The sequence below is a fragment of the Gobio gobio genome, assembly GCF_949357685.1.
Source record: "Gobio gobio genome assembly, chromosome: 3".
Lineage (NCBI taxonomy): Eukaryota > Metazoa > Chordata > Actinopteri > Cypriniformes > Gobionidae > Gobio > Gobio gobio.
The window spans coordinates 56400657-56426367 of NC_137099.1; the positions used below are offsets into that span (position 1 = coordinate 56400657).

Sequence of the window (25711 nt, forward strand, 5' to 3'; positions counted from 1 at the left end):
CTGACAGACAGAAGTCTCCTGCGCATGCGCTGAGAACTGTCATCGCTAGTTATGAGAGGAATGGCGTATTATTGATATTCTCCAATAGAGCCCTTTCCCATAACATGAAATATTGCGAAAATGACAAACTAAGTCCACAAATAATTGACTTCCTACACCCACTGGAACAAAGTAGGTGATTATAATCAAATTAGGATCAATTTAAAGGTTGGATTGGATTGTGCGTGCGTACTGGCGCATCAAGTCCTCAGGCAGTCCAAGTACGACGGTGTGCGCATGCGCACTGTAAATCACCAAAGCTGTAATATCAGTGAGGGTTGTTTTTCTACTACGCAGCAGGCGCTCAACAATGATGGACAGATGTGTTTGCAATTCGTAAGGATGTTAGAATAAAAAAATGTACGTCTTCATCCGACGTTAAAGCCTGAGGAACGGAAACGAAAGGAGGGGGTGAGTTTAAAGCGCTTACATTTATCCGAGTCAATGTTTACCTACACACACAGGTGAAGACAGACCTGTAAACACAGTGCGATGCCAGCGAAACCAGACGGATTTACTTCATTAATACATTAGCGATTGGTATTTCAATGGTTTGACCAATTCCTTAATAAAATATTAATATATAAAAAATGGCATTCTTCTTAATGCAGTGTGTTTTTATCATATATTATGATTATGAATACTTGAACATGTCAGAGCATTGTCGTACGAAATCGTACGATAGACGTGTAAGTTAGTAAAAACGTCACAAGAAATGTCCCTTTTAGAAAGATGGGATGTGACATCGGCTTATGTATTATGTAAAGAATATAAATAAATAATGTGGGGCACTGAGTACTCGGCCAAAGCACTGGAATAACAAAATACACGGTTACACTTTATTTTAAGGTGACATTGTTACAGTGTAATTATATATTTAAATACTGAGTAATATGAATTAACAACATGTACTTAGGCTACTATAGGGTTAGACGTAGGATTAGGGTTTGTTTGTATGTTATTACTATGGTGTAACAAGGTTATTACTATGGTGTGACACTTTATTGTAACCAAAATACACTCCTCCGTGCACGGTAAGGCAGTTTCAATACCAAAATCATCCTAAACCACACTTTATACTACGAAGAACTGATGATGACGTGAGGGACTCTTTTCACACACTTCGATGACGCGTTTTAACGGTCATCATCAGCATCGTAAATCCTGCGAAGTTTTTTATATTTTCATTTATCTTTTAAATGTATGTACATTTGTAAAACTAGACTTTGTATTAAATTACCTTTGCATCAAATTACAAAAAATAGTTAAAGGCACAATATGTAAGATTTTTTGGATCAATGTATCCTTGTGTACTTACATTATCCCAAATGTTTCCAATAATGTTTAAATCCAGAGAATATATATATATATATATAATGTATTCTCGTATTCAACGCTATAGAAGTTTACCAAACTACTGACGACTTGTGCCAAAAACATTATATATATAAGTAGACGGTGCACTCCAATTGACCGTTCGCAAACACCCGCCCCCTTCAGTTACTGTTGCTTTGTTCGGAAAACACATCGCAGAGCCAAGAGGATACTGACAACGCACTGACAGACCAGACAGATCAGGTTACTTTTAATATGAAACAAACTCTATGAAACAAAAATGTTGTCATTTTTTTAAAGAAATGCATACAATACATACCGTTTTGTGGCTCTTAAATGCTCTTTAATTGCCTCAGTTAAAGCTGCTCCTTAAATGTATAGTATCAAATAAACATGAATGAACTTCAGAAGGAATGCCGTTTCAACCGCGGAATGAAGTCAGTACACACCGTTTTTCAAGTTCAAGTCCACCGACATAATCTACAAACTCTTGACTGCTTTGTCGGACAAAAATGGCGGATTTGGCGCATGGCGGCTTATGATTGGTCAGATCGCCTGTCAATCAAACTCCCTGCGAAGGGTGAATTGCTTATGAATTGGAGAAAGTGCAGCGGCTGTGGGAGTGATGGTAAAATTGATATATTTCTCTCTTCTGACTGCCGTTATCAATCTCCCTCTATTTTGTCCTCTTTTTGAAAGTTGTGAAAACTTTTTTTTTTGTGGAGTTTTTATTCTTTGCTATTTGGGCAAATTGGAACACAAAAAATATATATATTTAACCCTCTGGTGCTCTTTGGTCAGAAAAAAATTAGGTTGGAAAATTTTCTGTTTTGAAATTTTAAAAATCACTGATTCATCGGAATGGTGACTTTTCTAGCATTAGGTATGTAAACACACAACAAAATTGGGGTCATGATTTGAGCATGCTAATTGGTCGTGAAAAAAAAAAAGTAGCGTTCATTGTCTTCGGTCATAAATGACCGATCATAGGAAATTAATGGGAAATCGGCAAAAACAAAAAAAATTCTCTGAATATTTGTATGTACAATCTATAAATCAGCCAAGATGCTGAAAAAAAGTACACAGCAGTAAAGGGGTGACACTCTAAAACATCAAGAGTGTACACACACACACACTTATACACACACACACACACACACACACACACACCTATGAAAAACTGAACCTATGAACCACATTTTGAATTCTTAAAAATCACAGCTTCATCAGAATGATATCAAACGTGGTGACTTTTCTAGCATTAGGTATGTAAACACACAAAAACATTGAGGGCATGATTTGAGCATGCTAAGTGGTCGTAAAAAAAATACTCCCACTTGTGCTCTTCGGTCAAAAATGACCACCATAGGAAATGAATGGGAAATCTGCAAAAACACAGATTCACAGAAAAAAAATCTATATTTCTAACAAAAAAAAAATATCTAAAACTTTATAATAAATAGTCTTTGATATTTTTTAAATATATATTCAAATCCATCAACAACAACAAACAATCTTTAAATGTGTTCAAAAGAGAACTAGGGAATTCTCAAGCCTCTCCATAGAGACCTCTAGTTATTACACCCATGGTTGCATGATTTCTTAAATAATTCCAAAAGAGGGCGCTAATCTGCCTTCAAAAAATATATTATTATTAAATCTAGACGCACCCTAGCGGCAGAACATTTATTTTGCCGTGAGTGTAGTCTAGCAACTCTCGGTAGACCTCAGAGCTGGAAAAACCAAACTTTGGTCAGGCCAATCACAGCGTGTGTAGAGTCGGTGGGCGGGCTTAACATAATGACGGAGCGGAGTTGCGGAGATTCTGCGTGCTACAGGTAAACAAAGAAGCTGACGACCAGCGTCTTTCAAATCGGTTTCGGCCGCTACTCTGGAAGACTTGGAGTTAAGCTTTTCTTTGAGGAAAGAACAAAGAACGGCACTGAAGTCATTCGTAAGAAAGGAAGATGTATTCAGAGTTTAATCTGTCAACTAACATTAGCTCCGCCTCGGTTGGTTGTGGCGCTATCAAATTGCATGCAGAGGGAATTTGACAGACAACCGTTTGTCCCGCCCCTCGGATTGAGCCCTGCCAATGGTGAGTTCCCAGACCAAACATCTTGATGTGGGTCTGGCTACTAGTCTCTATTTTAACCTGAAATACTGCAATAATAAAAAATAAAAATAAATAAATAAATGTGTATAATTTTCAATGGCAAAAATAGACCATAATTATTGCATAAATATACAAAAATACCATCAAATCATCTCAAAATACAAAATTAAAAAGTATAAATATTATTGAAATTGCATTGTTTTTACTGGGGTGGAGGAAGTTGAATTTTTAGGTGTCCGGTCACTTATGACCGCGAAGACAACCAATGCAACCCCTAAACGAAGAGCACCAGAGGGTTCATGTATTCTCGTATTCACCGCTATAGAAGTTACCAAACTACTGACGACCTGCGCCAAAGGCTTTATCTATAGGAAGACGGTGCACTCCGATTGCTTATGAATGGGAGAAAGTGCAAACGGCCAATATGGCGAATAAGCCCCGCCTTCTAAATGAAAGAGCCAATCGTTGATTAGTAAAGTCATCATGTCTCTGCGGCCGCTGTTAAAAGCTCCGGTTGCTATAGAAAGTGTCCTGAGAAACGCATTTAGGACTGTGCATGTGCATTAGCTTTGTCCAGGTTTTTTATCATGATTCAAGCGTTTAGAAAACAAATTTATGAAGTTGTTGTCGGATTTCATTGATGATTTCAAATATGAAATTTAATCGTAAGCTTGGCGAACAGTTTTGGAGAATTTGATGTTTTCCCATTCAAAGAGATGGAGCTGCACTTGCATGCCCGAGAGGCGTTTCAAAGATGGCCGCCGAGTGAAAGGGACTTTGCTAGCACTTCTGAGAAACCAGGAAATGTGAAAAGGGTCAAGTATGCGAGTGTGCATTGAAAAGACTGCCGCTTCCCATTTACATTATAATGTTCATTCCTTAGGGGACTGACTATATCAACAGGGCGAAATGTCTACCAATAACAACATCATGTCCAAGAAGGTCCGGACGGAGTACATGAAGAAGTACAGAGATCCCAAGTGGGAGACTTTCTCGAAAAGTTACGAGGACTCTGTGAAGTACAGACTGACGCGGAGGCTGATGGAGCAGACACACCGACCGTTATTCGAGAACGGATGGGACAGCGGGTCCGACTCGAGCGGAACGTCCAGTCCCAAACTGCAAGAGGGGAACGTCTCAAACGGCAAACACTACATATCCTCCTCGGAGTCCAAGAACGAGACCGCAGAGGTTCATAACTCCTGGAAGCCGCAGGTGAATGGAGAAGTCCACACGGACACCAGTGCAACCTTGGAAAGCTCAGCTCCTTTGGGTAGGTCAATGTCTTCTTGTGTGATCGCTTGAGCTGCATTTTGTCACCTGATTTGGTAACCGTATCAAATGATTCATTTTGCTTTTATCACAGAAAATGGTCGGAACGGTGGGACCACAAACGGACCATCAGCTTCGAATCCAAAGCGGCGTCAGAGACACCGGGCGCCCCGTTCAGAGCCTTGCTATCCTAATAAGGAGCTGGATAGTGACGAATCACACATATCCATACCAAGAAAACCATCCCGGGCCAAGAGCCAACCACCGGTCAACACCAAGGAGCGGACGTCCAACCGCGACAACAGACGGTCTTATATGCGCTGTGACTGGGCAGAAAGGCACATTGAGACCAGGGACAGAAGAACACCAAATATCAGAGCGTCTGTGTCCGCTGGAGAGGTGAGGCCTGCTGGTGACCGCAGCTTTCTGGGGCATATCTGATCATAGATCACCTGATATTAAGCCCATATCATTATCTCAGATGTAGAAATGTGCCATGAGAATCTTCTTCACCCATATGACAAACATGATTTTAGATATGCAGCACACCTGTTTCCGACAAAATTATTATAAATCAGCATAATATCATGATTTCTGAAAGATCATGTGACGCTAAAGGCGTTGAAAAAAGCTGATGAAAATGTATCTTTGATCACAGGAATAAATTACATTTTAAAGTCTATTAAAATAGAAAACACTTATTTTAAATTGTAATAATATTTCACAATATTAAAAAAAATTCTGTATTTTTGATCAAATAATAATGTGTGTGTGTGGGTAATATGCTAATAATTCTATCTATATATTTATATTTCTGATGTTTTTCAATATATTTCCTCATACATGGATATATGTGGCCATATGTCCATTTATATAATTTTTAATATATCTCTAAATATGTTTAATAATGCTCAACAACACTGTATATATATATATATATATATATATATATATATATATATGGCTCAACACTAACGCTTGTCCGAGCGAACAAGTATCCTGATTAAAACGTCAATAACAAAAAATAACTAGGGAATCACCAAAATGCAAGAATGCATTAATTTAGTGTAATTGGCGATCGATAGTTGATAATAATATAATGTATAATGAACTGACGGTAACATGTTGTGCTGTTGACACGTCACAACAAGTGAGCGCCTCTCATACAAAGAAACTCAGTTAACATACACGGTTAAAGTGACAAATTGTGTAGTTTTTATATTTATAACATATGATAGCCTACAGTTAAGCAACATCACACGAGCAAGAGTGCTGTTTTCCTGAAAACATCACAACTGAAAATGACACTGATTTCATATGACAGTTCCATAAACAATTAATTAACATTAAGTCACTTACATTTTAGATGCAATATGGACTGTTTTTGTTCTATTTCAATAGCGGAAATAGTTCCAAACAAAGATCACAGCAGAACCATAACGCATCTCACAGCAAGGGTGTGTTACTGAATGATTCAGCGTTTTGAATGAATCGGTTGAGTCAAAGATTCAATGACCTACTCGTAAACGACTCCCTCATTCTTGAATGAATCAGCCGTTTGAATGAATCGTTTGAATGAATGACTCAATGACTCACTCATTAAGACGGCCAGCTGCCGCCACCTACTGGCGGTTTGGTTTCATCTTTCCAACATTTCTTATTTGCACTGTAAAAAAAAGTGTGAAAATGTTCTAGTGACTGATCACATCTAAATTTTTCAGTTGGCCAAATTGAATTTCTGTGAATTGATGCAATTTAATTCACAGAAATACAATTTGGCCAACTAAAAAATTTAGATGTGATCAGTCACTAGAAAATATTCAATTGAAGACCTGAATTGTTTTACAATGTGCCTATTCAAACATATTTAAAACAATCTCATTACATTATTTAATGCAGTTGTATTTTTTTTTTTTTAGTGTAAATTAATTAATTTGATTGGTAACAGCCCTATAGTGTCTTCTTCTAATTTAATTTAAAGATCAAATTTAAGAATATAAAATGAAAGCTGATGCATAGCCTATATTTAATAAGATTATGGAAAAAATGCTCTTTATAAAAGGTAAAAATATCACAAATATGCAGTTTTAAATATATCAAAGCTGATTGAACACTGGTGAGAATATTGCTTCCGAATAAATTATATTTACAACACAAAAATTTGTTAAAAAGTTCCTTTTTTTTTTTTTACTTGGACAAGTGAGTCACAGATTTAGGCTTAATGTCAAGCCCTGTGTATGTGTATATATATATATACTAATATTAGTGTTTAATGTGTATTTTCATAATTTTGTTACATTCCTCACATTTTTGGCCATATATGTATACATCCAATGTATTTATATTTTGAAAAGCGGCTCTGTTTACAGCATATACTGTATTTTGGCCAACTTTTGTTTTGTATGGGTTGCCATTATTAGTGAAAATGAGTGTGTTTTTACCTGATTTGAATAAATTATACATACAAAGAGGGACATTTCGAAGTGGCTAAACATCCGTGTGCTAATCAGTGGAATGAAGCACATGTGACACCTGACCCTGCGTGTGGAAGCGGTGAATTATTCAGCGTAGAGCAGTGATATCCTGAAGCTACAGCGAGATGACCTTCTCTGCTATACAAAAGTTCAGTGGGTTAAACAGCGCTGCATTTCATCAGTGTAGAAAACTGCAAATGAGTCGAGAATCAGAATGAACCCGATTTCATTTTCAGATTCATCAGGCCGACGTGGGCGTCCAGACACGAAGAGAGCCTAAAAAAGGCGGGCGAGCATCAGACCACCGGAGGGCGAGGTCAGCTGACCTGGAGAAGGCCCGGAGATCAGCTCTGAGCGTGGCGGACGAGCGCTGGACGACGGAGTACATGCGCTGCTTCTCTGCTCGACTGAGGTAGAGGCTGATCCAGGGTCAGTTCGTGTCGGTGGATTAAGACACGAGGCCGCAGGAAACAGATCCCAAACCAGCACTACAGGACATTACACAACTGAGGAAGAGCTCACATGCATTCCGCTGCCCATATGAGAACAAAAATGAAATTATTCGTTAAATATAAAAATTAATATTTTTAATGCTGGCTACAATCACTTTCTCATGAGCGCACATAAGGACCAAACATTTAACTACTACACATTTGATATTAATATTTTCAATATCTTGTTTCTAATCACTATGTGTTGGCATTTGATTGTGATTTTATTCCCACTTTAGTGTTTGATGGTGGTTATTAAAAGGTTTCAGATCTTCTGTCCATGGGCTGCAGGGATTTAATGAGCAAAAAATAATTTGAGTGGACCAAACATTCAATATCTGTTTATGACTCAGATGATTGTGAGATGATTGCTTATGCTATTCTTTCCGGAATGTTATTCTAGACGCTCCAGCCTGCCTGTCATTAACATGTCCGCTGTAAAATGTAGTTCTTTTGAATGTGATTGACTGATGTTTGGTTTGTTTTCGATCACATGGCCAGTGGTTTGGTGTTTGAGAGGCCGTGTTAGAAGTGCAGTGCTGTGCTACTGTGTACGAGAAGTGTATCCTCACCAATCCTTTTAATCCACTTTTTGCACAAAGATGTCAAGTAATTAATATTTTTGGATGAAAAAATAATTGAGGGCTAGTTGAAGGCCACCTTTTGATTCTTGTGAATGTGATCATTTCAACTGGGCACATTATCATTATTCGATTTTTTGAGCACAGATTTGCTATGAAACACAGTTGCTCACATGTATATATTTAGCTTCTCTGTGATATTTAAAATGCTCTGGTCATGTCATAGACACTTTGAATGAGCCGTGACGCTTTACTTGAAACTTCATGGTTTGTCGGGAGATGTTTGCTCTGCTCTTGATCTTCATAATTTGCCTGTTATCCGGACTTATTTATTTATTAAGTTATTCACTTGCTTGTGATTTCATCATTCTGTTTAAGGCTAATCTCAATGACGTTCTTGAATGAAGTATATAAAATATGCTGACCTGTTGATTTTCTTCAGCAATGTTTACATTTTGACCACTGTATTTGTATACATGAGAACATATTTTCATTTGCCGAACAGAAAAACTCCTAATAATGCATTGCAGTGAATAAACTATGTTTGAGTAAACATCATGTCCCCCTGATATTCTGTTCATAAACCACACAATACGAGTCAAAATGTGTTAAGTGGTAATTAAATGTTACAAATCATTATTTTTAACTAGATTTTTACATCAACTCTTTCACTGATGAAATTTTAACCCCTTTTATGAGAATAGATGTGAAAATGCACTAACTTAAATGGCTGTATTTCAAGAATACTTTGGAATATAGACCTAATTTTGCCTTGTTTTAGAGAAGACAGATTATTGATGATTATTGCTTAAGTAAAAGCAATTCAAAAGATTAAAGTATGAAAAAGTTATGGAAGTTTAAATTTACTGTAAATTGAAAATATTTTTTTAATATATAAAATATATATTTTACAAAAAAAAATTGACTCTAAAATTACTATAAAATCAAAGCCATATGTCTTACCAAGTTGTGTTCCAAATTTGAAGTTAATATCGCAAAAATTGAAGTTCCCATTGATTTTTTTAAAATATATTTTCTAGGAACAAATTAATAAATTTCTGTCCAAATATCACTTCTATCACAAAACAGTCACCAAATATGGAACCTTGAGACCTTTCCGACGATATGTGTTTTGTCAAGTTTAGAAAAGATTTTGATTCTAAAGTAGTTCAAATAAATGTTGTATTATGAAACCATTATGATATATATAATTATGATATCATATAATTATGACACCGCCCACTAGGGGAGGAGCCCGCTAGAAGAATTTAGAGTACCGTTTCCATGGTAAAGCAACGTCCGATTTCAAAACAGTTTTCACAGGATGAATTTTGAGTTTGCAAACTTTCGAATGATACCTAATTTATGATAATTACTAAAATATATGATACAAAAAATGCGATCAAAAAAAGCTTGCCATGCGTCCCGCCAGCGGGACAGTGACAGGAAAGGAGTTTTAAAGGGATAGTTCACCCAAAAATGAAAATTAGCCCATGATTTACTCACCCTCAAGTCATCCTAGGTGTATATGACATTCTTCTTTCAGACGAACACAATCAGAGTTATATTAAAAAAGTCCAGGCTCTTCCAAGCTTTATAATGGCAGTGACTGTTGCTCTGTTTTTGAAGTCCATAAAAAATGCATCTGTCCATCATATAACTGCTCCACACGGCTCCACGGGGATAATAAAGGCCTTTTGAAGCGAATCGATGCGTTTGTGTAAGAAAAACATCCATATTTAAAACTTTATAAAGTAATGTTTCGACCGACTTTAAATGTTTCCATGTTTTCACTGTTATATGCTAGGGGGCGCTATTACACATCCTCTGAAAGAGTACAGAATCTCCTGATCAAAACACAGGGGAAGAAGAAGCAGAGACAAGCGATATGTAAGCAGATTCATATGTAAAATAACGCAATCATCAACATTAAACAGCATATGAATCAAAACTGCCTAACATAACTGAATGAAATGTTGACCCAGGACGAGCTATAGGACTGTGAAGCTTTGGGGTGATGTTGGACTCGATCTGGTCCATCTGTGTTTTGATCATCGCTCTGAATCCAATCCGGACTTTTTTGTTTTAAACTTACCCACATTCAAGTGTTGATAAATAAAATAATGAAACTAGAATAAAAAAATAAAAACTTTTCTTTCTTTTGGCATATTGCACGTTCAGATATTCATAAATTAAAACATTGTGGGGGTCATGAAACTTTTGTGAAAATGATCAAAAATGCCGCTGGTAGATCGCAATTAAAAAAAAAATAATAATAAAAAACGACGTGGAAAAAATGTATGGAAATATTCTGGAATGTCAGTTTGTGCATAAGAAATGTCTGTCAAAATGTAACCTACAACACAAGTTGAACGACGTTCACTGACCAGGGTTTTTTTTTTTCAGTTGGATTGGTGTTTATTCTCTTTAATGTGAAGTTATTGTAGACCCACTGTGGTGAGATGGACTTTGCAACGACGTCTTTAGTGCATTTTATGGGTCTTGTGAGTGCAAATTACAAATGAATAAGGCCTTTCTGAGCCATCGGATTTCAACTAAAATATCTTCATTTGTGTTCTGAAGATGAACGTCTTACGGGTGTCCAACGACATGAGGGTGAGGAATTAATGACAGAATTTTTATTTTTGGGTGAACTAACCCTTTAAATACAGATTTCCAGTGCGCTCTTTTAGACCTCGCTGTGTGTGTGTGTGTGTGTGTGGTTCATGTCAACACTTCAACTGGTTTTCTCATAAGAGTTTCTTCACCCATCCAGCGACTTGCACATATGCCATGAACTGTCAGGCATCCGCAGCACAGACCAAATCCTCTCGCCACCTCAGAGACCAGCTGAGGGTTAGTGTGGACCTGCTGACAGACAGCAGACAGCTCACAGGTCTGAATCATGTCATGATGTAATGCGTGTCTTTGTTTTATGCAGGCTGTTAAACAACATGATCTGAAGTGCTGACGGGCCATTGTGATCTGTTTAACCGGCGGCACTATATATAGACACCTGCTAATAGTCTAATCTCACTGACAGCTGCGTGAGTGTGTGTGTGTACTGGGAGATGTGCTAGAATGTATGCGTCACCAGATAAGAGTTGTGTTTTACTGGTGTACTGTGTCTAAACAAACTTTTGTTGGTTTTTTTTCAGTCAGAAGCTGCATGGGTCGTCTGTGGTAAAGGCTCTAACCACTCAGAGGTTTGAAACTTTAGACACTCGTGTTACACTTGCCCACCTCCTTCATCTCCTGCCATTACTCAGCAGATCCTGGGCGACGCTGATGAGGACCATTAACCAGAAGAGCAGCTGTTTTCATATCACACCTGTCCACACTGATCTTCACCAACCCGGGCTTCTGTTGACCGCTGGACGAGGAACTTTATAGAGTGCAGATTATGAAGATAGCACACGTTCGTCTCCAAGATGTCTGTCAAAGAAAACGCTTTGAAAACATCTGTGGTGTACAAACATTTGATAAACATCTTTAAAAGAGTAGTTTTACATACATTCATAGACATCTTAGTCTATTCAACATCTGACAAGAAATGTCTTAGACACGTATTGGAGATGAGCAAACATACAAAAAATACATATTCCAAATGTCAAACAGATATCTCCGCAATGTACATTAAGTAGTATCTACACTTATCTAAAAGTCAGCACATTTAAAGGGATAGTTCCCCCAAAAATGAAACTTCTGTCATTAATCCCTCATGTCGTTCCAAACCCGTAAGACCTTCGTTCATCTTAACACAAATGAAGATTTTTTTGATGAAGTCTGAGAGCTCTCTGACCCCTCCATAGACAGCAATTTAATGAACACTTTCAAGGTCCAGAAAGGGAGGAAAGACATCGTTAAAATAGTCCATGTGACTCCAGTGGTTCAACTTTAATTTTATGAAGCGACAAGTTTTTTTTTTTTTTGCGCACAAAAAGTATTCTCGTCGCTTCATAACATTAAGGTTGAACCACTGGAGTCTTTACTTCCTTTCTGGGCCTTGAAAGTGTTAAATATCTTAACTTGTGTTCTGAAGATGAACAAAGGTCTTGCGGGTTTGGGAACGACATGAGGGTGAGTAGCCTAATAACAGAAATGTCATTTTGGGGTGAACTAACCCTTTAACCCAAATAAAGCTAATAAAATTGAAAAAACGCCCTAATTTATGGGCTATAACTCTTTAAAAGCATGATAAACAGCACAGCAGTATTTAAACCCAAATAAAGCTAATAAAATTGAAAAAACGCCCTAATTTATGGGCTATAACTCTTTAAAAGCATGATAAACAGCACAGCAGTATTTAACTCAAAGTATAGGCTATAATAACATAAAATGAGTAGGTCTATGTTGTTAATAAGGTGCTAAGGACTACAACTAGCCTATACTAATGATAAAAGTTTACCTGTTTGACGAATCGGACAACCGCTAGAAAGCTGCGTCTTCAAAATTCACACTAAATTTGACTATCATTTATGTTTAAAAACCAAACGATAATGTCTCTGGTAATATTATACACACCAAACATTGTATTTTAATTCCCATTCACACCAAGAACAATAACTAGATAACCAACGATACTACAGTAGCGTCCACGCCAACGAACGATTCAAACCGCGCTTCAGGTTTGTCGTCTGCAGCTCGCGCTCTTTAAAGCGGAATGGATTCTGATTGGCTGTCAATATTTTTTTCCATCGTTTCTCTGTGCCATTGTCCTTAATATAGTTGTGGCGTGGACTATTCTTAAATATTTAAAACGATTTTTAGAAGAATATATTTTGCGTCCTCGGGTTTACAAGAAGCGGAAGTCATCATAGTTGGGTAAAATGAGAGACTATTAAATAGGCTATAGGCCTATTTTTCGTGTTTGCATTTGCTCAAATAGCAAAACAGAAACTCCACAATAGTGTTTTCACAACTTTCAAAAAAGAGAAAAAATAGAGAAGATAAAGTGTTATAAACATAGGCCTATATATATAAAAATGCAAATATAAAAAACATTGCAGGATGCCGATGACGTGTCATCAACAGTCTGTGAAAAAGGTCCATTCTCGTTGTTTCTATTTTGGGTTTTATAATGACCTGAACAGAATTGTTTTGGAAACTAGCTGTCACTGTAAAGCTGCAGTTTTATACTTAGGCTAAGTGAAAAGCTGAAAGTGTTCAGATGTGGAAATCCCGAGATGATGAGAGCAGCAGCTGTGGGATTATTCCACATGTGATGAACATGTGTCCTCCGCTGTCTGTCCAGATCTGAACCTCTGCAGCCTTCACCCGTCCCGTCTGAATGGAGCCGCTGCTGCACCTGTCCCAACACCGGAGCACATCAGCACACATCAGTCTCAGCTGTCACGTGTCACATGACATTATATGATCCGCAGAACTGACTGGGCGGACAGAAATCATCATGATTAATAGAGTTAATACTTAGTGTTAGACATTTGAATAAACACTATCCTCAACAAGTGATATATAGATGTGCACTCTAAACATGTCTGCATGTCACTGCGTTAGAAAACATGTCAAAGCAAGTGTCATTTATTTAAAAGAAAGCATAGTGACTAAATAAATATTTATGGTTGCCTTAAAATTTTGAGTTCATTGAAATAAAAAATTTGAGTTAATACGATGAACATTTGAGAATCGTCATCACCCTTTATTCAAATATTATTAAAAGATTTTGTATGCATATTGCGTAATTATGTGTTTTATTTGTAATAATGTGCTATTTTCATGATTTATTACAACTTTTTTTTTAAATGTATGTGGTTCAGATACAATAATATTTTGAGTTTCTATTTATTTAACCAATTTCCTTTGTTGTATTAACGAACACCTCCTTTTATAAAAACTTAAAATATAAAAACTTAAAATTTTAAGTGTAGTCAACTCAAATATCCAAGTTGACAAAACTTAAAATTTGAAGGCAGCGCGGACACTTACTTTTTAAAACGTAAAATTGTAAATATCCAAGTTGACAAAACATAACATTTGAAGGCAGCGCGAACACTTACTTTTTAAAAACTTAAAATAAAAACTTACAATTTTAAGCTTACTCACCAAATTTCAGCAGTTTGGCAGTTTGACACGCGATCCGAATCATCATTCGGCTCACTGATTCATAACGCTTCGAAGCTTCATGATGCCTTGTTTTGAAATCGTCATCACTATGTAAGTCGTTATTTAGGGTTTTTTTGCACACAAAAACTATTGTCGCCGATTCATAAAGTTATTTTAGAACCACTGTAGTGAGATGGACTTTGTAACGACGTCTTTAGTACCTTTTAAGGGTCTTGAGAGTGTAACGTGCCATTGAGCCAATGGAGGACTTTCAGAGCCATCAGATTTACACTAAAATATCTTCATTTGTGTTCCGAAGATGAACAGAGGTCTTACGGGTGTCGAACGACATGAGGGTAAGTAATTAATGACAGAATTTTCATTTTTGGGTGAACTAACACAAATAAAAAACTTAAAATTTTAAGTTTAGTCAACTCTAATATCCAAGTTGACTTAACTTAAAATTAAGGCAGCACGAACACTTCCTTTTTAAAAAACTTAAAATATAAAAACTTAAAATTTTAAGTGTAGTCAACTCAAATATCCAAGTTGACAAAACATAACATTTGAAGGCAGCGCAAACACTTACTTTTTAAAAACTTAAAATAAAAAAAACTTAAAATTTTAAGTGTAGTCAACTCAAATATCCAAGTTGACTAAACTTAAAATTAAGGCAGCACGAACACTTCCTTTTTTAAAAACTTAAAATAAAAAACCAAACAATTTTAAGTGTAGTCAACTCAAATATCCAAGTTGACAAAACATAACATTTGAAGGCAGCGCGAACACTTACTTTTTAAAAACAAAAAACTTAAAATTTTAAGTTTAGTTAACTCAAATATCCAAGTTTACTAAACTTAAAATTTGAAGGTAGCGCGAACACTTACTTTTTAAAAACTTAAAATTTTAAATATCCAAGTTGACAAAACATAACATTTGAAGGCAGCGCGAACACTTACTTTTTAAAAACTTAAAATAAAAACGTACAATTTTAAGCTTACTCACCAAATTTCAGCAGTTTGGCGGTTTGACACGCGATCCGAATCATCATTCGGCTCACTGATTCATAACGCTTCGAAGCTTCATGATGCCTTGTTTTGAAATCGTCATCACTATGTAAGTCGTTATTTAGGGTTTTTTTGCGCACAAAAACTATTGTCGCCGATTCATAAAGTTATTTTAGAACCACTGTAGTGAGATGGACTTTGTAACAACGTCTTTAGTACCTTCTAAGGGTCTTGAGAGTGTAACGTGCCATTGAGCCAATGGAGGACTTTCAGAGCCATCAGATTTACACTAAAATATCTTCATTTGTGTTCCGAAGATGAACAGAGGTCTTACGGGTGTCCAACGACATGAGGGTAAGTAATTAATGACAGAATTTTAATTTTTGGGTGAACTAACACAAATAAAAAACTTAAAATTTTAAGTTTAGTCAACTCTAATATCCAAGTTGACTTAACTTAAAATTAAGGCAGCACAAACACTTCCTTTTTAAAAAACTTAAAATATAAAAACTTAAAATTTTAAGTGTAGTCAACTCAAATATCCAAGTTGACAAAACATAACATTTGAAGGCAGCGCAAACACTTACTTTTTAAAAACTTAAAATAAAAAAACTTAAAATTTTAAGTGTAGTCAACTCAAATATCCAAGTTGACTAAACTTAAAATTAAGGCAGCACGAACACTTCCTTTTTTAAAAACTTAAAATAAAAAACCAAACAATTTTAAGTGTAGTCAACTCAAATATCCAAGTTGACAAAACATAACATTTGAAGGCAGCGCGAACACTTACTTTTTAAAAACAAAAAACTTAAAATTTTAAGTGTAGTCAACTCAAATATCCAAGGTGACTTAACTTAAAATTTGAAGGCAGCAGCGCGAACACTTACTTTTTAAAAAACGTAAAATTTTAAATATCCAAGTTGACAAAACAACATTTGAAGGCAGCGCGAACACTTACTTTTAAAAAACTTAAAATAAAAACTTACAATTTTAAGCTTACTCAACTCAAATATCCAAGTTGACTAAACTTAAAATTTGAAGGCAGCGCGAACACTTTAAGTTAAAAAAAAAAAAAAATTCAGTGTGTGATTATTCTGCTCAAACACCTGTGTGATCTTAAGGAGAACTGAGGTCATCCACTAAAAATCCCCCCGCTGATTCTAAGACACTGAGCAAATCTGATTAGGTAAAGTGAAATGAAGAGAAAATATCATGCAGATACAGACAGTAATATTAAAACTGTATTCATTTCAGTGACATTCAGACCTCAAGTGTGACTTAAAACATCTCTATCAATGGCCATGGTGAAACCATTAATACCATCCCAGCGGCACACACACACAGAAGATGCTTCAGGTTGGACCACTTTAACCTCTTGGTTTTACCTGATGTTCAGGATGTGACTCAACAGCGTCCTCTACAGGTGGAGCTCCATAAATTCTCTGGTTCTGCTTCAGGAGCACATGAAACCAGAACTGTTCCAGAGAGACAATTAAAGCCTTACATTCGACGCATACTGACAATAACAGTGTATTCAATACATTAAGAAGAAAATGTTGTTCCCAATAATGGCTTTTAGAAACTATGCATCATCATGAATAATCATAAACACAGACTATACTTTCCACATGTGTGTCTGATTGATAACATTGTCCTTGATTTTCAGCAGCTCTCAAGGCCTGTTGCACTGATGTTATTCCTGCATGATGTCCGCAGCAGGTGGAGGTTGAGGTCAAGAGATCCTGTGAGGGGAAAACCAGTCGCCATCTGGCCGCCTAATTCCCACAGGTGGCTTGTGTCTCGACCCATTACAGGATCAACTGTAGGAGCCGATCTGCCCTCCTCGCTAGAGCAAATTAACTTTGAATGGATTTATATTAGTGCTGTCAAATCGATTAATCGTGATATATCTATATATATAAAATCAACAATTTCTGAATTGAAATACTGAGCAGTTTGGTAATGACACCTAATAAATCATGATGTAAAATTTAAAGGGACAGTTCACCCAAAAATATAAATTACCATAATTTACTCACCCTCAAGCCATCCTTTGTGTATATGACATTCTTCTTTCAGACGGAGTTCGGAGTTATATTAAAGCTTTATAATGGCACTGAAAGTTCATAAAAGCGCATCTATCCACCATATAACTCCACACGGCTCCAGGGGTTAATGAAGGCCTTCTGAAGCGAAGTGGCGCGTTTGTGTACGAAAAATATCCATATTTAAAACTTTTTTTCATCCTAGGTGTATATGACATTCTTCTTTCAGACGGAGTTCGGAGTTATATTAAAAAAGTCCTGGCCTTTCCAAGCTTTATAATGGCAGTGAATGTTCATAAAAGTGCATCTATCAATCATATAACTGCTCCAGGGGGGTTAATAAAGGCCTTCTGAAGCGAAGTGGCGCGTTTGTGTAAGAAAAATATCCATATTTAAAACTTTATAGACTAAAATAACTAACTTCCGGCGGTTAGCGGTACGCCAGTCGACCTGTGCTAAAAGAGTAACCCCTGACACGATGTACAGGAGCATCTCAAGCTCTCGTGGAAAGTGCTGGGTAACAAACTCAAGCCCCTCTTCTCTTATATCCGAAATCCTCTGCCATTTCTCTTTAAAAATCCTTGTTTTAGACTCTAATCCATGAGCGGTGTTTTGTTTTGCTCTATCCTCTGCGCTTCTGCGTTCATCAATACGCATGCGTCAAGGGTTCAAGGGTTAATTTTTTTAGTGCAAGTCGACTTGCGTACCGCCGGAAGCTAGTTATTTTAGTCTATAAAGTTTTAAATATGGATATCTTTCCTACACAAACGCATTGATTCGCTTCAGAAGGCCTTTATTAACACCCCAGAGCCGTGTGGTGCAGTTATATGATGGATAGATGCACTTTTATGGACTTCAAAAACGACACAACCATTCACTGCCATCATAAAGCTTGGAAGAGGTTTACACCTAGGATGACTTGAGGGTGAGTAAATCATAGGACAATTTTCATTTTTGGGTGAACTACCCCTTTAAATTTGGTCTATTATCTGGTTACAATCTTGATATGGAGCGACACATTGAGAAGAAGCTCAACATCACGGAACTTGTGTGGCTTAAAACATCAAACTCAATATATTTCCACATCCAGTATGAGTCTGATTACTGCACAAGCACCCGCCGACACCTGTGAGTCCGGCCAAAGCTGCTGTAAGAGGGTTTTGTGTTCGTTCGGTTGTCAGATCCACTCAGAGTCTGAAGCCCGCAGTGAGTGTCATTGTGCAGGTAATTGTTATTCTGTGATGGCGGCAATTACGTCTGCTCTGCCGAGGGAAAAGCGTAACACAATGATGTAAAAGAATCAGATCTGATTAAAGGCTTTAGCGCCGTACAAATCTTCGACAGTGCCACCTGAACGGGGGAAGTTCATTTTCGTTGACGCAAATCGACTTCTAGTACGAGACGAAAACATGTTAACTCTTTCAACACACATGCATTTCCGAGTTACACTTATCTTGAGTACACAATGAAGTAAACAGAAATGAAGTTGTAAACATCAGACTAACGCAGACATCAAATCCCTCTCCTTGAGCCCTGATCTTCAGCTAATCCACTGCTGGGAATTTAGGGTACTGGGCCGAAGCACACAAACACTGCTCAGCTACACACAACAAATCACAGGTCACGCTATACACACGACAACACTTTACGATAAGGTTGAGTTTGTTAACAAAGCTAACAACACTTCAGCATTTATTCATCTTGATCTCAACATTACAAATATGTTTTTAAGATCAAAAGATGCATCTGTTTAAATGAGTTAATGCACTGTGAAATAACATGAACATTTTGCGTTAATAAGATAATATAATAATAATAATATAATAAGATAATAAATGCTGTAAAAATGTATTGCTTATTTTAGTTCGTGTTAGTTAATGCTTGAACAAATGATGAGGCCTTATTGTAAAGTATTGCTATATATATACACTGTATAATAATATGTGTGTACTTTTATGTATATTTGAATACACACACATGCATGTTTATATTTAAGAAATATTTGCATAAACATACTGTGTATATATATATATATATATATATATATATATATATATATATATATATATATATATATATATATATATATATATATATATATATATAATTTATATATCAATATTTTTTTTTTTTAAATATATACATATGTTTGTGTGTATTCAAATATACATAATAATTATACACAGTACACACATATATTATGTAAACACAAACTTTTATTTTGGATGCGATCATAAAACGATGGATGGACGGATGTATATAATTCTAAAACGATGGATGGATGGACGGATGGATGGATGGATAGATAGAATCATGATGGACGGATGGATGAATGATAGATAGATAGAATCATGATGATGGATGGATGGAATCCTAAAACCATTGATGGATGGATGGATGGATGGATGGATGGATGGATGGATGGATGGATGGATGAATGGATAGATAGATGGATGGATGGATGGATTGACGGATGGATGGATAGAATCCTAAAACGATGGATGGATAGATGGATGGATAGGATCAAAAAACAATAGATGGACGGATGGATAGAATCCTAAAACGATGGATGGATGGATGGATGGATGGATGGATGGATAGATAGATAGATAGATAGATAGATAGATAGATAGATAGATAGATAGATAGATAGATAGATAGATAGATAGATAGATAGATAGATAGATAGATAGATAGATAGATAGATAGATAGAATCATATGGATGAACGGATGGATGGAATCATAAAACGATGGATAGATAGATCTCCTTTAATTTTTTACTATTCTCTAGTAATAATATATAATTTCACATAAGTTTACAAAATGTTTCCAGTTCTTTTCACTTCTCTTACTCTAACCACAAGGGATTTTACAAAAAGTGTATAATAAAAATGATATTTTTTTCTGTATATAAACACAATAATGCATGCAATAATTTATTAATTTCTCTGATGTCATTATTAATGTCTCTGAACTCTGGACGTTTTTACATGATCATTTTGTTGATTTCAACATGAAATCAAAACTGACTTGTTACTTTCTTAATGCACATTTTTGGAAATAAAAAAAGATGCTTGTCACTGAAGTGTTTATGAAAAATAGACCCAAATGTCTGTTCCGTTTCAGCCATTTTTCAAGATGAATTCACGTCCCGACTTACACTGTTTCTTGTAGAATATCCTGTTTGATTTGGAAATGGGTTTGTGAGGCCCAGTTCATCCGGACTGGACTTTAAGGATATATTTTAAATTGTGAGCGTCTGCCAATGGATTCCCCGTCAGTGAAGCTCTGGACGCAGCTCAGTTTCCTCCACCATGTTTCTGAGAGCTGTTTGATTTTATCCGGAGTCTTTTCTCTCAGCGTGTGAATCCTCGGCCACGCCTCCTCCTCCTCCGCCTCCTCCTCCGCATGCCGCATGCTCGCCAGGATGGCGGCGTCGAACACCTCCTTCAGGTTCTTCTGGGTCAGCGCAGAGCATTCTGCAAAGCTCCCGGCTCCGATGCTGCGGGCACACAGGCGGGCGTCGGCTCTGCTCACCGGCTTCTCCTGGCCGTCTGCCAGTCGGATCAGCACCTGGACGTCCTCCTGCAGGTCGCTCTGGGTGCCCACGAGGATGATGGGCACGCCCGGACAGAGGCGATGAACCTCAGGGGCCCAGCGGTCCGTCACGCTCCTGAAGGAGGACGGAAGGGCCACGCTGTAGCAGAGCAGGAAGACGTCAGCTTCCCGGTAGCAGAGTGGACGAATGCGCTCAAACTCGTCCTGTTAACATCAGAAAAAGAGTGTGAGCGCTGAAGTGAAACGCTAAATCCCAATGCCAGATGATGCATTATAGCAGTGAGATCTATTACTGTGTGCTGAACACATCACAGGGTGGATCTATGTGACAGTCATACACAAATCTACAGGACTCAATCCTAAGGGAATCCGAGGATCTAAGTCTAACACTAGGTGGCGCTGACTGGTCACATCCTGTTGCTTACATTCAGAGGCTGATCCGCCGCCATTCAGAGCACAGAGAGAGAGAAAGACAAACCATCCATCAGGACAAACTGCTGAGAGATAGATAGATAGATAGATAGATAGATAGATAGATAGATAGATAGATAGATAGATAGATAGATAGATAGATAGATAGATAGATAGATGGATGGATGGATGGATGGATGGATGGATGGATGGATGGATGGATGGATGGATGGATGGATGGATGGATGGATGGATGGATGGATGGATGGATGGATGGATGGATGGATGGATGTGGATGGATGGATGGATGGATGGATGGATTGATAGATAGAATCATAAAATGATGGATGGATGGATAGAATCATAATACGATGGATGGATGGATAGAATCATAAAACGATGGATGGATAGAATCGTAAAACGATGGATGGATGGATAGAATCGTAAAACGATGGATGGATGGATGATAGAATCATAAAACGATGGATGGATGGATAGAATCATAAAACGATGGATGGATAGATAGAATCATAAAACGATGGATGGATGGATGATAGAATCATAAAACGATGGATGGATGGATAGAATCATAAAACGACGATGGATAGAATCATAAAACGATGGATGGATGGATGATAGAATCATAAAACGATGGATGGATGGATGATAGAATCATAAAACGATGGATGGATGATAGAATCATAAAACGATGGATGGATGGATAGAATCATAAAACGATGGATGGATAGAATCGTAAAACGATGGATGGATGGATAGAATCATAAAACGATGGATGGCTGGATAGAATCATAAAACGATGGATGGATAGAATCGTAAAACGATGGATGGATAGAATCGTAAAACGATGGATGGATGGATAAAATCATAAAACGATGGATGGATGGACGAACGGATGGATGGATAGAATCATAAAACGATGGATGGATGGATGGACGAATGGATGGATGGGTAAAATCATAAAACGATGGATAGATGGATGGATATAATCATAAAACAATGGATGGATGGATAGAATCATAAAATGGGATAGAATCATAAAACGATGGATGGATGGATGGATAGAATCATAAAATGATGGATGGATGGATAGAATCATAAAACAATGGATGGATGGATAGAATCATAAAACAATGGATGGATAGAATCATAAAACGATGGATGGATGGATAGAATCATAAAACGATGGATGGATAGAATCATAAAACGATGGATGGATGGATAGAATCATAAAACGATGGATGGATGGACAAATGGATGGATGGATAGAATCATAAAACGATGGATGGATGGACGGACGAATGGATGGATAGAATCATAAAACGATGGATGGATGGATGGATGGATATAATCATAAAACAATGGATGGATGGATAGAATCATAAAATGGGATAGAATCATAAAACGATGGATGGATGGATAGAATCATAAAACAATGGATGGATGAATGGATGAATGGATGGATGGATAGAATCATAAAACAATGGATGGATGAATGGATGAATGGATGGATGGATAGAATCATAAAACGATGGATGGATGGATGGATAGAATCATAAAACAATGGATGGATGGATAGAATCATAAAACAATGGATGGATGGATAGAATCATAAAACAATGGATGGATGGATAGAATCATAAAACAATGGATGGATGGATAGAATCATAAAACAATGGATGGATGGATAGAATTATAAAACGATGGATGGATAGAATCATAAAACGATGGATGGATGGATAGAATCATAAAACGATGGATGGATAGAATCATAAAACGATGGATGGATGGACGAATGGATGGATGGATAGAATCATAAAACGATGGATGGATAGAATCATAAAACGATGGATAGAATCATAAAACAATGGATGGATGATAGAATCATAAAACGATGGATAGAATCATAAAATGGGATAGAATCATAAAACGATGGATGGATAGAATCATAAAACGATGGATGGATGGATAGAATCATAAAACGATGGATGGATGGACAAATGGATGGATGGATAGAATCATAAAACGATGGATGGATGGACGGACGGACGGACGAATGGATGGATAGAATCATAAAACGATGGATGGATGGATGGATGGATATAATCATAAAACAATGGATGGATGGATAGAATCATAAAATGGGATAGAATCATAAAACGATGGATGGATGGATAGAATCATAAAACAATGGATGGATGAATGGATGAATGGATGGATGGATAGAATCATAAAACAATGGATGGATGAATGGATGAATGGATGGATGGATAGAATCATAAAACGATGGATGGATGGATGGATATAATCATAAAACAATGGATGGATGGATAGAATCATAAAATGGGATAGAATCATAAAACGATGGATGGATGGATAGAATGATAAAACAATGGATGGATGGATGGACAAATGGATGGATGGATAGAATCATAAAACGATGGATGGATGGATGGATGGATATAATCATAAAACAATGGATGGATGGATAGAATCATAAAATGGGATAGAATCATAAAACGATGGATGGATGGATAGAATGATAAAACAATGGATGGATGGATGGACGAATGGATGGATGGATAGAATCATAAAATGATGGATGGATGGATGGATGAATGGATGGATGGATAGAATCATAAAACGATGGATAGAATCATAAAACGATGGATAGATGGATAGAATCATAAAATGGGATAGAATCATAAAACGATGGATGGATGGATAGAATCATAAAACAATGGATGGATAGATAGACAGACAGATAGATAGAGAGATAGATAGACAGATAGATAGACAGACAGACAGACAGACAGACAGACAGACAGACAGACAGACAGACAGACAGACAGACAGACAGAGGATGGATGGATAGATAGATAGATAGATAGATAGATAGATAGATAGATAGATAGATAGATAGATAGATAGATAGATAGATAGATAGATAGATAGATAGATAGATAGATAGATAGATAGATAGATAGATAGATAGATAGATGGATAATCACCTGTCCTGCCATGTCACACAGATGGAGTTGAACTGGTCTCCCATTCACCACAACTCGTGCTAAAGAAGCACGTGAATGTTAAAACAATGGCATTTATTAATATATCACTAATAATAATGCGGAACTATAATATATAGTTATTGCCGGGGAAAATATCACGTATAAAATGTGTAAAAGTCCATGATAGGTCTTATCTATATTTGTGTGGTTATTCTATATTTGTCTATATCTGCATGAAGCTCTCTAAAGTGATCGGGCGCGTGCTCGAGCGCGGATGGTTCACCTGTGAAGTTGTCGAAGGCGGTGGGGATGTGCTCTGTCGGGTATCCGTTAGTGGTGTAGCTGACGATCAGACTGGTTTTACCCACCGCCGCATCCCCGACCAGCACACACTTGACCCTGCGCTCCGGAGCGGCGGCGGAAGCCGGTGAGTCTCGCTGAAGAGTCGCTCGCGGCGGAACCGGAGGCGGGTGATCGTCTTCATCCTCACCGTCGCGCATCCTCATCCTGCGACGGCATTGCGTTTAACAAATGACACTTAACTGGTGCAAAACAAGCCTGTGGTCGCGGTCAAGGGTTTGTGTAAAAAACAACAGGTTTATTTACCATTCCTGCATCGGTAAATGACGGCGCGGGATCCCTCGCGCACCTGCTGTGTTCTTTCTCTCGCGCTCTCAAGTCAAGTTCGAGCGCGCGCACCCGCGTCAGGTTGATTGACAGACGAGCATCTGCTGCAGTAAGAGGATTAAAACACGACACATGCGCTCAGTGTTGCGTTTCACTGACTCTCACATCTCCAGCCGGCGACGGAGGACAGAGCAGAGCAGTTGGAGAAAACAATAGAGAGGTATTTCTCCTCTAAAATCAACACATCTGTTTCGCTTTATGAACACACCAAAAAGTACTAGACAGACAGACAGACAGACAGACAGACAGACAGACAGACAGACAGACCGACAGACAGACAGACAGACAGACAGACAGACAGATAGACAGATAGATAGATAGATAGATAGATAGATAGATAGGCAGGATAGACAGACAGACAGATAGATAGATAGATAGATAGATAGATAGATAGATAGATAGATAGATAGATAGATAGATAGATAGACAGACAGACAGACAGACAGACAGACAGACAGACAGATAGATAGATAGATAGATAGATAGATAGATAGATAGATAGATAGACAGACAGACAGACAGACAGACAGACAGATAGATAGATAGATAGATAGATAGATAGATAGATAGATAGATAGATAGATAGATAGATAGGCAGGATA

The 25711-nt window shown here is 37.2% G+C and overlaps 2 protein-coding genes across 2 annotated transcripts; one reads left to right on the forward strand and one right to left on the reverse strand.

Annotated features, from left to right (window-relative positions):
* Positions 1 to 38: 38 nt before the first annotated feature.
* On the forward strand, positions 39 to 8908 carry ccsapa (centriole, cilia and spindle-associated protein a). Its single transcript, XM_079811841.1, has 4 exons — positions 39 to 450; positions 4374 to 4763; positions 4857 to 5161; positions 7473 to 8908. Exons 2-4 carry the CDS (start codon positions 4400 to 4402, stop codon positions 7650 to 7652), a joined length of 849 nt encoding a protein of 282 aa, XP_079667967.1. The 5' UTR covers positions 39 to 450; positions 4374 to 4399; the 3' UTR covers positions 7653 to 8908.
* Positions 8909 to 20176: 11268 nt separating this feature from the next.
* On the reverse strand, positions 20177 to 25153 carry LOC307123783 (rho-related GTP-binding protein RhoU). The gene is made up of 4 exons (XM_079812498.1): positions 25029 to 25153; positions 24706 to 24929; positions 24423 to 24481; positions 20177 to 21186 (listed from the first exon to the last, which is right to left on the reverse strand). The coding sequence occupies exons 1-4, from the start codon at positions 25037 to 25039 to the stop codon at positions 20656 to 20658; spliced, it is 825 nt and encodes a 274-aa protein (XP_079668624.1). The 5' UTR covers positions 25040 to 25153; the 3' UTR covers positions 20177 to 20655.
* Between the last annotated feature and the right edge of the window lie 558 nt (positions 25154 to 25711).

Coding starts and splice junctions, on each gene's coding strand:
- ccsapa (XM_079811841.1), top strand. CDS start 4,400: ATGTCTACCAATAACAACATCATGTCCAAGAAGGTCCGGACGGAGTAC. Junction 4,764..4,856: donor GGAAAGCTCAGCTCCTTTGG/GTAGGTCAATGT, acceptor CTTTTATCACAG/AAAATGGTCGGAACGGTGGG. Junction 5,162..7,472: donor CGTCTGTGTCCGCTGGAGAG/GTGAGGCCTGCT, acceptor TTTCATTTTCAG/ATTCATCAGGCCGACGTGGG.
- LOC307123783 (XM_079812498.1), bottom strand. Junction 24,482..24,705: donor CGCCTTCGACAACTTCACAG/GTGAACCATCCG, acceptor GTGCTTCTTTAG/CACGAGTTGTGGTGAATGGG. Junction 21,187..24,422: donor TGTGTGACATGGCAGGACAG/GTGATTATCCAT, acceptor TGATGTTAACAG/GACGAGTTTGAGCGCATTCG.